General features: G+C 36.4%; 8 protein-coding genes across 8 annotated transcripts; 4 read left to right on the top strand and 4 right to left on the bottom strand. All coding sequences in view use genetic code 12, as the record gives it.

The window, feature by feature from the left end:
* Nucleotides 1-740: 740 nt before the first annotated feature.
* KGF56_003711 (protein disulfide isomerase) lies at nucleotides 741-2,963 on the bottom strand (the record flags this gene model as incomplete). The annotated part of the gene is made up of 1 exon (XM_049325072.1): nucleotides 741-2,963. The coding sequence occupies one exon, from the start codon at nucleotides 2,961-2,963 to the stop codon at nucleotides 741-743; it is 2,223 nt and encodes a 740-aa protein (XP_049179174.1).
* Nucleotides 2,964-3,436: 473 nt separating this feature from the next.
* Nucleotides 3,437-4,645, bottom strand: KGF56_003710 (NAD+ transporter; the record flags this gene model as incomplete). Its single annotated transcript, XM_049325071.1, has 1 exon — nucleotides 3,437-4,645. One exon carries the CDS (start codon nucleotides 4,643-4,645, stop codon nucleotides 3,437-3,439), a length of 1,209 nt encoding a protein of 402 aa, XP_049179173.1.
* A 2,058-nt stretch (nucleotides 4,646-6,703) lies between these two features.
* On the top strand, nucleotides 6,704-7,318 carry KGF56_003709 (uncharacterized protein; the record flags this gene model as incomplete). Its single annotated transcript, XM_049325070.1, has 1 exon — nucleotides 6,704-7,318. One exon carries the CDS (start codon nucleotides 6,704-6,706, stop codon nucleotides 7,316-7,318), a length of 615 nt encoding a protein of 204 aa, XP_049179172.1.
* Nucleotides 7,319-7,578: 260 nt separating this feature from the next.
* On the bottom strand, nucleotides 7,579-8,064 carry KGF56_003708 (uncharacterized protein; the record flags this gene model as incomplete). The annotated part of the gene is made up of 1 exon (XM_049325069.1): nucleotides 7,579-8,064. The coding sequence occupies one exon, from the start codon at nucleotides 8,062-8,064 to the stop codon at nucleotides 7,579-7,581; it is 486 nt and encodes a 161-aa protein (XP_049179171.1).
* Nucleotides 8,065-9,636: 1,572 nt separating this feature from the next.
* KGF56_003707 (uncharacterized protein) lies at nucleotides 9,637-11,136 on the top strand (the record flags this gene model as incomplete). Its single annotated transcript, XM_049325068.1, has 1 exon — nucleotides 9,637-11,136. The coding sequence occupies one exon, from the start codon at nucleotides 9,637-9,639 to the stop codon at nucleotides 11,134-11,136; it is 1,500 nt and encodes a 499-aa protein (XP_049179170.1).
* A 734-nt stretch (nucleotides 11,137-11,870) lies between these two features.
* Nucleotides 11,871-12,731, top strand: KGF56_003706 (Cu/Pi carrier; the record flags this gene model as incomplete). Its single annotated transcript, XM_049325067.1, has 1 exon — nucleotides 11,871-12,731. The coding sequence occupies one exon, from the start codon at nucleotides 11,871-11,873 to the stop codon at nucleotides 12,729-12,731; it is 861 nt and encodes a 286-aa protein (XP_049179169.1).
* Nucleotides 12,732-12,948: 217 nt separating this feature from the next.
* On the bottom strand, nucleotides 12,949-13,986 carry AGE2 (Age2p; the record flags this gene model as incomplete). Its single annotated transcript, XM_049325066.1, has 1 exon — nucleotides 12,949-13,986. One exon carries the CDS (start codon nucleotides 13,984-13,986, stop codon nucleotides 12,949-12,951), a length of 1,038 nt encoding a protein of 345 aa, XP_049179168.1.
* Nucleotides 13,987-15,321: 1,335 nt separating this feature from the next.
* KGF56_003704 (uncharacterized protein) lies at nucleotides 15,322-15,786 on the top strand (the record flags this gene model as incomplete). Its single annotated transcript, XM_049325065.1, has 1 exon — nucleotides 15,322-15,786. The coding sequence occupies one exon, from the start codon at nucleotides 15,322-15,324 to the stop codon at nucleotides 15,784-15,786; it is 465 nt and encodes a 154-aa protein (XP_049179167.1).
* Between the last annotated feature and the right edge of the window lie 978 nt (nucleotides 15,787-16,764).

The raw sequence follows: 16,764 nt of genomic DNA, 5'->3' as shown, positions 1-16,764 counted from the left end.
TGTTCTATGTACTGTATTCTGTATTCTATTTTAGTTTGGGATGTTAACTTGTTCAACCATCCATCGAAAACCATGTTGGTCGCGCTTTCAACGAGTCAATAAGAATGTTACCATTACCAATATGGTTTTCAGGTAAACGCGCTTTTTTTTTATTTTTCTTTGAATCTCAACACTCGTGGATAGAGTAGAGTTTGATGTATGGTGTGCGTGCGTATAGGTAGGGTTGAGAGGGTAGCTCGAAAAAGCATTTGAAACAAAGAGCAGCAGGAGCAGTAGACAAGAGTAATAAAGTAGTAATACAGTATTATGTACAAGTTAGCTTTTTCAAAAGAGTAAGATGAAGCAATTGTCTCCTACACTATCGACACTATCGACACTATCGACACTATCGAGCAGAGCGAGATAGTGGAGCAGCACACTAGCTGCCACTAACACTAGCTATCACTGACACTAGCTGCCACTAACACTAGCTATCACTAACACTAGCTATCACTAACACTAGCTGCCACTAACACTAGCTGCCACTAACACTAGCTGCCACTAACACTAGCTGCTATAACACTAGCTACTATAACACTAGCTGCTATAACACTATCGACACTATCAACAAAGCTTTTTAAATGCTTTACTTTAATTTTCTCAAAAGGGTAGTAATACATGCAAACATTCTATCAACTGACTCCACTATCTCGCTTCGCTCGATGGTGGAGCAACACTAGCTCTTGTCAAATGTCTCGTTTTTAATCCTTCTTGGGAAGAAAACTATAATTGTTATTACCATTGTTAACTCCAATGATCCCCTGATGTCTATACTTTCTTCTCTTGAAAACCCTTTGTACACTAAGAGCAGTCACAACAACACAGTAAATAGCCAGAAGAAGCACAAAATACCCAAATAATCCCCAATCATGAACATAATCCATAAAATGGAAAACTCCTCCATATGGACTGCCAACCAACTTAAAATGCGTCTTCCCATCCTTGTGCAATAATGACATCAACACCAGCTTGAGTTGCTTAGGGTCATTTTGCAATTTATCCCCCTGCAAATCAGTATTCCAAAAGTACCTGTTATCTCTACTCAAAACAACTGCTTCTCCAACTCGGTAATCCTGAGGATTGATCTTCCACCCTTTAACGTATTTGAATCGTCTCGGTTTCTGAGACACGTCAATAAATGTGAAAAACACATCATCGTTATTCCAAATATGTGGTACTTCTCTCCGCATTTCCATCAAAATGCTGTCCGTGTCTGCATCATGCTCTTTCAACTCTTTTACTTTGTCTTCCTTTTGCTGCCGTTGTTCTAATATTTTTTCAAAATAATGCTGTTTTTTGAGAAAATTGTACTCGTGTGCAATTAATGACAACTTGTACAACTGTTCATCCGTTTGTTTTGCATTTGTCAAATCAACAAATATAATCACAACTTTGGCATCTTTAAGCAGAACTGGGTCATTCGTTGAAAAGTATGTCGAAACTAGCTCGGGAGTCAATTCTCCGTACAATGGATACTGTGCCTTGTTAAGGAATGTCTCAATCTTTTCATGTTTTCTCATGTCTTCGGCTGCAAAAGACTGAAAAATTTCAGGGATCAAAGAGTTGTCTTTAAAAACAAATAGAGTAGGTTTTCCCGTATGAGTAGTGGCCAATTCCATACCTTTTTTATATTCATACTTGTCGTTCTCATCATAGTTGATGTAGTCGATTAAGTTTTCTCCCATAGCTTGAATATTCTCCTCAATTTTTGTATGTTTTGCCTTGTACAACTGGATATTGAATGGAGATTTTTGCAACATTTTGAGAAGATACGGTAAAATTGCTTCGTCCTCGGGGGTTACTGTATTTGCATCATAGAAAAATAAAACAGTAACTTTACTTTTCAATGGATACAGTTGAATGATTGGTGTATGGGGTAAGCTTTTGGTATATTCCATCACTTCAGTGACTCTTTTAGCAGATGCCACTTCATAAACACTATTTTCATACAACTTGTGAACCCACCATCTCATTTTATCAATGTCTATGACCCCGTCGTAATCAAATCTGATAGCCCCTTTATTCTTGGGCAAAAACATAATGAACTTAGAAAGCGATGTTTTCATATTCTTGAACAGACTTAATTCTAATTGACTACACAATTCTGGATTATCTTGACACAATACGTGTCCCGAATCAGCAACTGTCAATATCTTGTTGCTCAACCTATCCCAAATTTGCTTTGTATGTAAGCAATCAGCACAATTGCTACCAAACCTCAATTTACCGCCCATGTCCACACTTGTCCACTGCTTTTCATTGGACTGCCAAAATGAAACAAACAAGGGTTTTTCAATTTCGCCGCTGATTGCCTTCAACATATCGTCCATATTTAAGGCTTTTGAACTGGTTGGTAAATTTATATCACCAGAATCATATTCAGCTAGAGATTCCTTCAAGTACTTGAGTACATTTTCCGTATTTTTTTCCAAAGTTCGTGGGAACGAGCCAACATTCTTGGATCTCCCAGTTGGTTTCTTTTCAAAGTCTAGGGCAGGTGCATATAGTAGAATATTGGGATAAAACTCAATATTTTCTCGTTCACATAAATCTCCATTTTCAACACAATTTACTTGCCTCATTTCAATATTCCAGTCGTCATGCTTAGTTTTAAGCTCCACATAAGCTTCTTCCCATTTGGGGGAGAATACCTTGCAATGATGACAATAAGGAGAATAAAACTCAACAATAACTAATCGTTCCCTGGTTATCTTGTCAAATTCTTCAGTAGATAGGCTTGCAGGTAACTTTATTTCCGGATTTTGCGAAACGTCATCTTGTTCCTGACCCATAGAAACATCCTCCCTATTTTGTAACTGCTTTGAAGAAGAAGTTAGAGCAGCTGACTCTTGACTTGTCTTTTCATTGATAGCAACAGCTCCTGTCACTAACAAAACTGTGCCAATTAAATGCAGCAACCTCATGTAGCAAAATCAATAGCAACAAAAAAAAAAAAACCACACCACAAGTGCCTAATCTTTATAACCTCCGTCCTAACTATTCTGTAAAACCCCAATATTGTATAAACTCGCCTGTTTCATGATAGCCTTATTTTTTCTTTTACTATTATTATTTCAAATTGAATTTTTCACCAAAAAGAGAAAAAGAAAAAGAAAAAGAAAGAGATCAAAAGAATAATAGAAATTACGAAACCGTATGCTACGTAATGCCCTATCTTTCTACTACATCATTCTATAAATAGATATAAAAAAAACTCCGATACGTGAAAGACATAATTCATTGAACTGAATCTCAAATCCCTGAATCTCAAATCCCTGGCTCTCAAATCCCTGGCTCTGATATCTGACATTATTAGCAAGGAATGAAAAAAAAAAAAAAAAAAAAAAAATAATAATAATCTCAACCCCCGTTTGTATCCCGATTGTATCTGTGTAAATCAATTTTTCAACTTTCGGCTTTTCCCACTTATGTCTAATAGATATGTTTTAAAGTATTCAAAGCTAACCAAAGTGACGGCGCTTGCGGGCACCGTTCTGGCCAAGTTTGTAAAATAACCTGCGTAAAACCCTTTCAATCCTTCACCATGGTATATTTTGGATATGATTTTCAATAGCGATACTCTGGTAAAAGTAGTATTAGTTGATTGTTTGTTAGTGTGTATATTGTGCCGCATTTGCATTCTAGTTCGAAGAATTTCATGTGGGTACGTTATTGTACTAGCCAACATCTTGGATAAGGAAGAAGCTGCAATTAATCTCCATAGCAATCCCGGCACTTCATGCTGCTGATCTATTGTGCTACAATGTAGCCAACTTTTTAGTTTTTCATATACTGGAAAGTGAATACCCACATGCAACAAGCCAAATAACGATGGAACTAATCCACTATAAAACACGCGTATTCCCTCTTCCCTGTACATCTTTTTAAATGCATCAATTGTACCTTTGTACTTGACATCTTGAGCGGATATTGGTTTCCCGCTAGTTTGAACCATTAGCCTTGTTTTGACTACCCATATTGGATTCACTGCTATTGAACTGGCCAGTCCGGCAGTTATTGCAGCAAAGAAATGGTTCATTGATGGATTGTAGATCCCCCAATGCTCTGAGAAATACCGAGGATAAAAGTCCTTTGTTTCTTCGTAAACCGTGAAATATATCGTCCATGTGGGTAGGTACCCAATCGTGATTGGAACCAAACCTCGATATAAGCCTCTAATACCCTCAGTGCGCAATATCATTTTTAATGTATCTCGAAACCCCAACACTTGACGTCCAGCACTACCACCACCACCACCTTCACCTTTACCGCCACTTCCACTTCCACTTCCACTTCCACCTTGTGCTTGAAGTTTAGTCTTGATAACGTCCAATGGACAAACAACGACCCCAGCAAGAAACCCTGATGCTGCTCCTGCTAGTGTAATGAGTTGACTAGCTGAGCATTGAGATAGTATCCATGGAGGCGATACGTGACCTAGAGCTTCTATCTTGTGTGTAATCGGGAATGCATGATCCATAGTTGCTCGCCGAATCTCGAGATCTTCTCCATGCACAATATCTGAAAAATCCGGTGATGTTGTGGGATGCAGAGGCTGTGATACTTGAGCAATTGTCTCATTTGATATTCGACTTTTTTCACTCATAGTACCAAAAAAGGAAGTGGTGCAACTCTAAAAATAAATACAAAAACAACTGATGAAGATGAAAAACTTGGGGTAAAAAAAAAAAAATGAATCTATTGCTTATAAATCAATGAGGTGCAATAAAAACCTGCTATAGTTATCCCAAGATATCTTTCTTTTAACTTTTTGTATATGTTTGCTAATGACCAATTTATGAATTGTTGGATTATAGACAACAACATGAGTATGAGCAGCTGGAAAAACTATTGGAGCTAAAGAGTCAAAAACAACTAGAGTTAGAGTTATTACAAGATGATAATTTTGTCAATCGAAAAAAAAAATTCTTTGCGAAAGAAAAAAAAAAAAAAAAATGAAAAAAAGAATCGGCAAAAAAGATACTGATTGTTCTACTTCTCTGGATCTATTGTCTCTTTTGGTTACTATTGTTTTGATGGCATGAGCAGAATGCTATCATGGTGGTGGAGGGTTCTCTCTCCTCTTTACATTGAATGTTTTGTTTTAATTGCAATAAATTCTGTCTACATAGTTCTATAAGATTCTATCTACCTTTAAAGGGAAAGCTGTGAAGTTGAAGCTGTCAAGTTAGTAACGGGTTCCGTTATAAAAAGAATGAGTTTTGACGATTATTTTGCCTTCTCTATATTACAACTGTGTTTAGATGATTAATTTTACGTTATTGTATGATTAGAAAAGTTTCTATGGAAACCGAAACCCTTTTTTTTGGGTGCAAAACAAACACTACCATGAATGCAGCTATACAAATTGGTAACAAAAAGCATTGTAGTCTCAATAAAAAGAGACTTCACTTTAGTCACATACACACACACACTCTCTCTCTCTCTCTCTCTCTCTCAAAGTATGTGAAATGGCTTCGCTCGATAGTGGAGCAGCACTGACTACACCGACACTAATCGAGAGAATGTAGAGAATGTAGAAATACCAGAGTATGTGAAATGGAGACTTGGGGGGCTCTAGCGACATTATTTCGCTTCGCCCGATATTGGCGATTTCACAGTTTTTATCGGTCTTATGACTTGTATGAGACTTGTGAAGTAATTAGCTACAAAGTGTTGCTCCACTATCGAGCAGAGCTAGTTAGTGGAGGTGACTGTCAGTGTGCTCGATAGTGGAGGTGACTGTCAGTGTGCTCGATAGTGTCTTGCATTGCCTGTGACATCTCAAAAATCCAATAAACTACCTGAAATTCTACATTATTAAAAGAGTAGATATTCTTGCGATATTATTGTTTTATTAAACCCTACTACACATACAAAAAACAACTATTCATAATAATCCTCAAAACCAGTGTATATAATATCGATCTTTGCTGCAATAATTTCCCTTTTCTGGAAAAGAAAAAATTGCGGAAAATCTCAAAAACTCTTTACTAAAAAAATTATATAGATTTAAAATATTTCTTTTTTTTTGCATCTTTTATTAGTATTCTTTGCCAAATTTTATATTGCCACTCCTTTCAATTCTATGTAGTAGTTGACTACATATACATATATATATATGTGTGCCTCAGAGTGTGTAAATGATCCACCAGACGAAAACTTGTAAGCAATACGGTCTAAATACTTCCTCAACTAGATCTACCCTCTTCTCTTTACTATAATAGGAAATAAGAAAAAAAATGCCTTTCTAGCTGTTTGGTTGAGATTTTTTTGCAGCTGTTCTCCAGCAAACAAAACAAGCAAGATCCTCTAAGTAATGTACAGATTTTGATCCTTGTACAAAAAAAAAATAGGAGAGCTTTGTAAGAAAAGGAAGGGGGCTTTAGCAAACGTTTCAATTCATTTTCTTCAAGTTGTAGGTGCAATGTTTGTACACTGAGGCATGTAAAGTGAAGTTGGCAAAAATTACGCCTCTAGCTATTACCACAACTTTCTCTCTCTTCCCCCCCCCCCTCCACACACACACACTTTTCCTCTTGTTCTCTTTTGACGTATAAATACCAAGCATTCAAACTCAATACTTTTTTTTTTGTCCCGGCCTCCTTGAAAAGAAGCTTTTATCATTGTGTTATAACCATTCATCAACCATTCATCAATTACAATGAAGTTCGCCAAGATATTAGCTGCCGTTGCTTTAGCTAGTACAGCAAACACTGCTACTATTAAGAATCGCGAACTTTATGCCCGTGATTTTGATCTTGTTTCGATTATTGAAAATGGTGTTTCCGATTTGTTAGACGCTTTTGGATGGGGCAGTAGCAATACTAATACAGGTACTGCTGCTACCGGCGCCGCCACCACCACCACTGCTGCTGCTGCTACTGCTGGTAATGGTGGATCAAATCCAACCACGGCTCCAACAACAGCTACAACATCTACCCCAAACACAAGTGGTTCTTCAAACAACTGGTTGGATGATTTCTTAGACAATCTCTGGAATGGATGTTACTTCCCAGACAAATTCTGGGTCAAGAGAGATGATGTTCCATCATCTTCTTGGCCAGTATATGTTCAGCCTGCTTTATTAAAAAAGGCAATTGCAGGTTATTTGACCAATGAAATCGAAACAACACCAAATGGATTTTCTCAATTGTTGGACATTTTAAATATCAGCGAGATCCAAGCTAGCGAATTGGGTTTAGGTGCTCAAAATTCGAGATACTATTTGATTGGTCAATTGGCAATAGTTCTTCATGCTGAGGAGTCTTCCACATAAAGGAGCTGGTCTCTGAATCAAAAAAGTTAGAAATAATAAAAAAAAAAATAAAACAGAAAACAAAAAACAAATAAAAAGAACTCACAATATCCTATTTCTATCTAGAAAGAATGTGCATTAGATTTCACTAGAAACTTTGTTCTCTTTTTCTTTTTTTTTGGTTTTCTCTGTGCTCGTGATAAAATGAATGCAAAGGGGGGAACAGGTTGTGAATAAAATTTTGATCAAAATTGGTGACGACGTTACAACTAAGGTAGTATCTATGATCTCGAAATCGTCCATTTGACTTCAGTGATAGATACTTCCTCATTCGTCTTTTCATCCACGTCATACCACTCTGAATCCTGTAAATCAATATCATTAAATATCGTGCCTGTCTCAGTCCCTTTTGCCTGGAATTTCCCATTTGGAATAAACTCGATCAAATCTAAGCCTCTGGCATCGATTTCAAGTATCGGCACTGGCTTGTTCTCGTCGTAATGTAATGTCTCTTTAGTCCTCTCAATATTGGCTGAATTTTCGTACTTACACTCCTTGCAGCGAAATACAAAACTTGCCTCGCCTCTAGATCCACCCATTTCGTGTTTTTCAAATCGATTGATTTGAATCGCCTTGTCATGTATTGTTCGACACTTGGTACATTCAATGCGGAAAGTGTATTCGAATGGTTGTTGTGGTGTATCCACTGGCTCTAAGTCCGTCACACCCTCTAACACTCCCGATACTTTAAATAAAAATTTAACCATCGATTGGGGTATTATTTGTTAACAATGAATGATTAATATTTGTAGAACACCTTTTTTTTTTCTTCTTCTTCTTCTTCTTCTATTTCTCTCTCTCAAAGATATCATCAAATTTGTTCTTGTTAACAAAATATCACTTTTCATGCAAAAGACAATAAGATAATGTTTAGGGTTTTAAAAAACTTGCAGAGTGAAAGAAAACTATGCAATCATGAACTTGCATGGGACCAAAGAAAACTATGCAATCATGAACTTGCATGGGACCAAAGAAAATAATTGCTCATCAAGAGTCATTTCTATCCAGCAAAGCCTCAACTTGAAATGCAACTATTGATGAGATGCATGCTGCAATTTATGTCTAATGACAAAGCCAAAACTCTCTCGCTATACTACAAGTACCTCTCATCCACTAAATCTATACACCTTTGTCCAGCTCTGCTTTCAAAAGAAAGATATAAATCAATAGTTGGCGGAATTGATAAACTTTTTTAGTCAGCAGGACAAGTGGAAAAAGAGTTAATTACTGACCTTTTTCCGCCAGCAACCCACTAACTTGTCCTATTCAGCATCCCCCTTGGCACTCCTTTTTTTTTTAGTGTCTCTTTCTTTTTCCTGGAACAAAAACCTCTTGCAAAGAAACTAGCATTCATACTTGACCAGTTTTGGTACAACAGATAGCATATATATCTCCTTTCCCCCACGCTTGGTTAACTAAATAATCAAAGTTTTTTTTTTTTTAAATTGTTTTTCCGTATCTTCTCCGCAACTCTGTTTTATTCTCATAACCATCTTACTTGATGTTCCAGTATCCATTCAAAAATTGTTGAGCCTAGTAAATGGTTGCTTTGTTTTTAACCTATTGTCATTGGGGGAATAGAGAGGACGAAGTGGGGAAGGGGAGTGTAAAAAGTTGGTTATTATGCTTCATAACCGTTAACGTTGAATCGGTTTATTACCTTATCCTTTTTTATTTTCTCAGCCTTCAAGTTCCGTTTTCACTATTACTAACAAGCTTTTGACATATTGTTCTGTTAACAAGCTTTTGACATATTATTTTTGTTGATGAGGTTTAAATTTAGGTTCTTACTTCCCCTTCTGCCCCTCCGCCCCTCAATGAAATCTGGTTTTTAGGTATTTCCGAGAACATAATACAAACTAAACTATATAGTTTTTTTTTTTTCTTAACTTCTGTTCAATAATAATCAAAAGTTTTTAGTTTCCTGCCGATATGCAGTCAATGGACCTTTTTATATCACTTTTGCCTAGAAAACTAATCTTTTCCTCATAACACTCTCCATCAAATGAAGCCTGGCATTCGGTAAAACCAAAAAAAAAGAGAAAGCTGATGAGTGATGACGCTATTGTGAAGTAAAAGTCACTATTTGATCTTTCCCCATAATTAGTCCCTAGTTTCTTCTCCCGGAATATTCAAACATCCTTTCTCCACTCCAACAACTTTTGTTTTGTATAAAAGAACAAGCTTCTTTGCTCTCTTGAAAGTTTGCTCAAAAGGCAAAATTAACTGAGATAGTAGAAAGCAATACCGATTCCTTTTTTTTTTTTTATTAGACAATAATGCCTCTTGATTCGGTTGGCACAAACGATATAGAAAAGACTACTATAAGTCACGATGAATGCAATTATGCAAATTCAACACGGCTGTTGAGTCCCGAGCATTATGACTACCTCATGCAAAGACACGGCACAGTTGATTTGGACCCCTTACCATCGTCAGACCCCAACGATCCACTCAACTGGCCCAACTGGCAAAAAAATTATGAAATATTATCGATTGCTTTTGGAACTTTTACATCAACATTCATGGCCTCAGGTATGCAACCGTCATACGAGGCAATGGCTGAGAAATACGGTGTAAGTATATCTGATGCTTCATATTTCACTTCGGTGCAGATTTGTGTATTTGGTATATTGCCACTTGTTTGGATTCCCTTGATGAACACATATGGTAGAAAACCATTCTTGACTGTTGGTGCTCTATTTTGCTGTGCTTTGAATATTGGTGGTGGGTTTTGCCAAACTTATGGACAGCAAATGGCCACCAGGGTGTTGAACGCAGTATTTATTTCCACCGTTACTTCTGCTGGTGGGTCCGTTGTTGGCGATTTAGCATTTGCTCATGAGCGGGGCAAGAAAAATGGATGGTGGAGTTTGGGTTTTGTTTTAGGTACACCTGGAGGATCGTTCATCACTGGGTTTATCCAGTACCATGCTGGAACCAGATGGGTATTTTGGGTATTTGCTATTATGAATTTCATTCAATTTTTATTGTGGATAGTTTCAAGGGAAACTGTTTATTCGAGGGGTTGCCCTGATACTATCCACATCAATTACATCGGGATAAGAAAATCAAGTGCAAGACCATTCTCGTGGTTTATGTTTATAAGACCATTGAAACATGCATCTAGTTTTAACATCACAATGGCAGTTATTGCTGCTTCGGTTACTTTTTGTTATGGAAACATTGTTCTAAGTGTGGAAATGCCTCAAGTTATGATTTCATTGTTTCATTTGAATGCCCAGCAAATGTCTTTGCAATTTATTTCATTAATTATTGGTTCTGTTATTGGCGAGATAATAGCAGGTCCACTTTCAGATTGGTGGATGAAAAGATGTACAGCCAAGCGCAATGGACGCAGGGTTATTGTTGATAGACTATGGCTTACATATGATGGCTATCTCCTTGTTATAGTTGGCTTGATAGTATGGGGTGTCTATTTAACGAAAGCAACACCAAATCATTGGTCAATCAAACCTCTTGTGGGAGCAGCCATTACAGCAGCAGGCAATAACAAAATTGCCACGGTTATTACTACCTTTGCAATTGATAATGACCCTAAACATGCAGGCGAAGTGAGTGTTTACATCAATCTTGTACGGTCGCTTTTTGGGTTTATTGGCCCTTTTTACTTTCCTTCAATGTTTGAAAACTTGGGGTTTGCAGGATCAGCTGGCTTGATGTGTGGTCTTGTTTTTCTTTTTGGTGGTTGTACTACTTTAATAGTTCATTTCTGCGGTTGGCGACGCGAGCGGCAATACGAGAAGAGCATCAAGTAGGTGACAACAAACTGCTGTTGGACTCTGTTCTTCTTCTACTAAAAGATTACTTCTTCCCTTATTAAGCTAATCTCCCCCAATCTAAAATTGTTGATTATGTAATTGCTACTTAGATAGAAGCTATTTTCTGAATGAACGATTTTTGTGTAATGGACACAAAAGTGTAATTTTAAAACCGAGCGTTGGAATTCTCCGACGTATAATTGAAGGTAAAAAAATATCGCAGCTTTTGGTAGCTAGCTGATCAATTTGTATTGCACAACTATTGGTAATTACAAGGAGCTCCGAATTGAACACCAGTTCTAGATATATTCCCAGACTGACTATAAAACTCCACTCATCCTCATTCTTTTTCATCCTCATTCTTTTTCATCCTAATTCTTTGGGTACAAATTCATTCTTTCGGGAGTCAAAGATAACCAGTGATCAACCGCAATGATTAAAAAAAAAAAAAAAAAAAAAAAAAAAAAAAAAAAAAAAATTACTGAAAATAACAAAACCCCNAAAAAAAAAAAAAAAAAAAAAAAAAAAAAAAAAAAAAAAAAAAAAAAGAAAGAAAACAATTTAGTCAGATATCGAAAACCCCAATATAAAGATCTCTTCTACTTTTCCAATTGAAACTTGCTCCCTTTTCTTCTTCTCTCGTTTTCTTTTCTTTATATCTTCTTGACTTGCTTTATTCACTTTTCCTCTCCCTATACTCACACTTTCTCACACACCCTACCTATTCAATTATGACCTCAACAATTGCATTAGACTCCTCTAAATATTTTACACTTTGTGGTTTGGGTGGTGCCATTGCTTGTGGTACCACCCATGCGGCAATTACGCCTTTGGATTTGATCAAGACTCGACACCAGGCTACTAACATAACTGGTGGCTCGTTATATACCGGTGTTGGAGCAACCTTCATAGGCTATTCGTTGCAAGGTGCCGGTAAGTACGGGTTTTACGAATACTTTAAACAGAAATATAGTCTTTTGGTTGGACCCAAATATGCTCACGAGTACAAGACTGGTATATACTTGGCAGCTTCTGCTTCAGCAGAATTCTTGGCCGATATTGCCTTATGTCCATTGGAAACAATCAAGGTCAAGACTCAAACGACATCTCCACCATTTTGTAATTCAGTATGGCAAGGATGGTCGAAGATTGTTAAGCTGGAGGGTGTTGCGGGATTGTATAAGGGTATTGTTCCATTGTGGTTTAGGCAAATCCCATATACAATGGTTAAATTTGCTACTTTTGAAAATGTCGTTGATAGAATATATTCATTTTTGGGAAAACCTAAGAAGGAATATACTGCATTGCAACAAACTGGTGTGTCATTTTTGGGTGGTTATATAGCCGGTATATTTTGTGCTGTTGTATCTCACCCTGCGGATGTCATGGTGTCTAAAATCAACACTGACAAAGTTCCTGGGGAATCGTCAAGCCAGGCCATTAGTAGGATTTATGGTAAAATCGGATTCGCAGGGTTATGGAATGGATTGACTATAAGAATCTTTATGATTGGTACATTGACTGGATTCCAATGGTTGATTTATGATTCATTCAAGGTCTGGGTTGGATTACCAACAACAGGAGGTCACTAGAAGAAAAGAACCCTTTTCTGTTTGTTTGTTTTTTTTTTTGGAAAGAAAAAGAAATGGTCGTTATACATTTGATTAGAAGAGCTGAAGCAAACTCACGCCCTGATTGACCTCGAGTTTAATCAGGTTTTCATAAAATGTTTTTTGTATATGCTGCAGGATTGAACTGTGTATTGGAAAATCTATAGTTATGTCCAGGTATTTATAAATATATATAAAATCAACTCCAGACATTTTTGAACAAATCGTCGTCTAATCCAATAGCGGTTGATTTGTGACTACTAGAAATTGAGGATGATGAGTCATTCCAGTCATTATTAGTCCATGAACTGCGAGTTACTTTAGCAAGTGATCCGTTAGGATCTGTTTGCTTCTTGATAGGGTTGACATTCTGGTATATTTTAGATGTGGAGGATTGTTGATGAAATTGGAGTCCAGCAAGAGAATCAGATAACAGAGTGAGTTGCAGATTTGTTCTTTGTTGTTGTTGTGGTTGTTGTGGTGGTGGTGGTGGTGGTTGTGGCGGTTGAAGAAAACTGTTTGACGAAGAAGGAGATGCGTATAACGAGAGAATGGACTTTTTAAGATCAGGTCTTGAGTTGCTTGACATGCTTCCACCAGTGGACTGAGCAGATTGAAATTGAAGCGGTTTAGTACTAACGGTTGGTTGTTGTCTCTGTGTTGGAGGTGGTGGTGGTGTGCTTTTTTCTGAAGTGGACATGAAATGTCCAAAATCATTATCTAATAAATTGACATGATTCTCTTGACTCGTTGGTTTTGATGAGTCTGGATTAGCATTTGCAGTAGCATCTGGTTTAGCAACAGTTCTTTTCCTAATAGTTGCAGGATTGGGTATATTGTGAGGAGAAGAACACCATTTTTTCATATCATATTTTGTTCTAATAAAGTTTTCAATTTTTGATTGGTCCGGTACATATCCCTCTGGTAGTTTCTCTTCCCAGAACATATTACATTTTTCGTTACCCCATTGAACCATACTTTCTATTTGATCGTCTGTCCATGCATCCAAATCAACTGATTTGACTTTTGAAATATGCGTTCCCATTGATCTATGAATTCCTGAACATCTAATGCATATGAAACAACCCAAGTTCCAAGATGCCCATCGAGGGTTCTTGGTAATTTTACAGTCTGCACATGATCTATTAGCTTCCTCCTTTAATAGTTGTTTAAGGATTTGCTTGTTTCTTTCCAGATGAGTCTTTTTCGATGAAGGTAATGCTGATCTATAACTCATTTCTGAAGAAGAAGAACAAAAAAAAAAAAAAAAATAAAAAAAAATAAAAGAAAAGGAGTCGAAACCAAAACCAAAATCTGTTGTGGTGAAAAATAAATTCCGAAAATACCAATTTTAATAATTTCTTTTTAAACACCAACGCCTTTTATCCATGTAAAAACTTGTGTTCCCAGTTGCTAATCAGAAAACTTAGAACTCAACTCCTCACCCTTGAAACAATCCATACAGATCAAGTAAATCGCTTTCACACTTCTTTTTCTTTTTTTTTGTTTTTTTTTTTTTTTCTCTTTGCTTTTCTTTTCTTTTTTTTTTTTTCGTAATTTTTCCTTAAGTAGAAAGTTCAAACATCTATACTTTTGACATTACTTGTAATACCTATTAATTTGATTGGTATTTTCTGCTCTACTATTTTCTGTTCTGGTATTTTCTACTCTACTATTTTCTGCTCTACTATTTTCTGCTCTACTATTTTCTTCTCTACTATTTTCTGCTCTACTATTTTCTGCTCTACTATTTTTTGCTCTACTATTTTTTGCTCCACTAATTTAATTTGTATTTTCTGCTCTATTGATATCCAATCGCCAAAATACCTTTTGCCAAAAAAGATCTGGTGTCAATACTTTTTAATTAAAGCAATGTAGAGTTTCAACTAATGGGAAATGTCCATAGTTAACGAAGAATGACACAGAAAATATATACATACATTTGTCACATTGTGCACTACTCTTTTTTCCCCCAAAAGCTCTTTGTATGCAACCAAGATTTTTTTCTTCTAGTTAAACGCTTTTACGAAAAGAAAGAAAAAGAAAAAGGACTAGAAGAAATTATGTCACTGCGATGTAACTATAAATATATCTTGAAATATCCAAATTTCACTCAACGTTACATTGGCATCCTCTGCTTATCAACAAGCAACCGTAGCAGCAGCAGCAGCAGTAGCAATAGCATTAATAACAACAGCATTATCTTCATTTACAAAAGGTTCTTCAACAGCCAGGAGTTATCAAACCCGTCATATATATATATTCAATTAGCAAACACACTGGAGCATTTATTTTTCTTCTTGTACTTTTTTTTTTTTTCTTCTTCTTCTTTAACACTTTGGCTTGGTGTGTCATTTTGAGTTTTCCAACGACAGAGAGCGGTTTCCATCAAATAAGCCTCTGTAACTTGCATGTCTTTTTTTATTTACATATTCACTACAATCTATGACTTGATATCTATTCAAAAACAACTGGAAATCTAAATATTCACACAAGATAAATATTCACACGAGATAAATATCTATTCAAAAAGTACAATTCTCCCCACGCATATTGCTCATTTTTTTTATAAATGTCGGGAGAGTCGAGGCGAGCATCATATATATCCCTAAAGGAGGTGAAACGACACGATAAACCAACCGATTTATGGATTATTCTATATAACAAAGTTTACGATGTAACTGATTTCACAAAGGAGCATATAGGTGGCATAGAAGTATTACATGATTGCGGGGGCGCAGATGCCACTGAAGCATTTGAAGATGTGGGTCATTCTGATTTTGCTGTTGATTTACTACAACCTTTCTTTGTCGCAGATGTAATGCCTAGCGAGTGTCGAAGCTACAGGTCAACTTTATTTATGGAAGAGCAAAAAGGATTGATAAAAGAAAAGAACCGCAGTAATGATAAGAGTTTATTACTGAACTTTGTTCGAGTCTTTAATTTTCGATTTAATGAATGGATAAGCATTTTTTGGTTGGCTTGTCTAGCCATTGGTTCGTTTGTTTTGTTGATCATAATACAAGGACTCAAATAGGAGACTAACAACACAGTTGGACCTTGAACTAATGATCTTTCAATGTTTTTGAGCATCAAAAACATTGAAAGCCAAGGTTAATTTTGTTTGTCTTTTTTTTTTCTTTTTTTGGGGTTTTTTTGGTTTTTTTGGTTTTTTTGTTTTTCCGTTTTACTTCACCTCCGTTTCATTACAATCCTCGCTTCCCAGTGAAGGTTGACTGGATATTACCCTTTTTGAATTTGAACTACGCAGGCGTGGCTTTAACTTATACATTATTGGAATTGATACACATTCATTCATTTATGTTGTTTTTTCCTTTTTCTAAAAATTAATACATTTTACTTTTAAATTGTCTTTTGCTTCCGAGTTGCGCTTTACTCTAGCATTCAATTTTGTAGTCTCAAAGTTGAAAAAACTTTTCATATTTCTTGCTTCTAGACCAGCAAAATCACAAGAAATAGGAGTAGAGGCATCGATAGAAAGACATATACATCTTTTGCACATACATCTCTCATATACATCTCTCAAAAACATCTCTCACAAACATCTCTCACAAACATCTCTCACAAACATCTCTCACAAACATCTCTCACATAAATCTCACATAAATCTCTCACATAAATCTCTCACAAACTTCTCTCGCAAACATCTTTTATAGCTCTTTGAGCTATTGTTGCCAGCTACACGCTGGCAGTCAGTGCATGCTAGTCAGTGGTGCTCCACAAGCTCGAAGAGCTTGTGGAGCACCTCCTTTTAATGCAAACAAACTCATCCACCGTTTAAAGTTTCCGTTTTTGTTCACACACCAAGGAGCTGAAATTTCTCTCCTGAAACCTTCTTTTTAAAGCCCTTTTTCAGAAACCTTCCCTTGAATTAGAGCTCGTACTCTCCAGTAAACTCTACATTAATTTGTTATTTACTACCCTTTTACTATTATACATATTTTAGTCAGAGTTTCAAACTAATAAAATCTCCCCTTCCCCCCCCCCCCCCCAA

Source organism: Candida oxycetoniae, assembly GCF_023343755.2.
Source record: "Candida oxycetoniae strain CBS 10844 chromosome Unknown scaffold39, whole genome shotgun sequence".
Taxonomy (NCBI): Eukaryota; Fungi; Ascomycota; class Pichiomycetes; order Serinales; family Debaryomycetaceae; genus Lodderomyces; species Lodderomyces oxycetoniae.
This window is presented reverse-complemented; position numbering and strand designations above follow the sequence as displayed.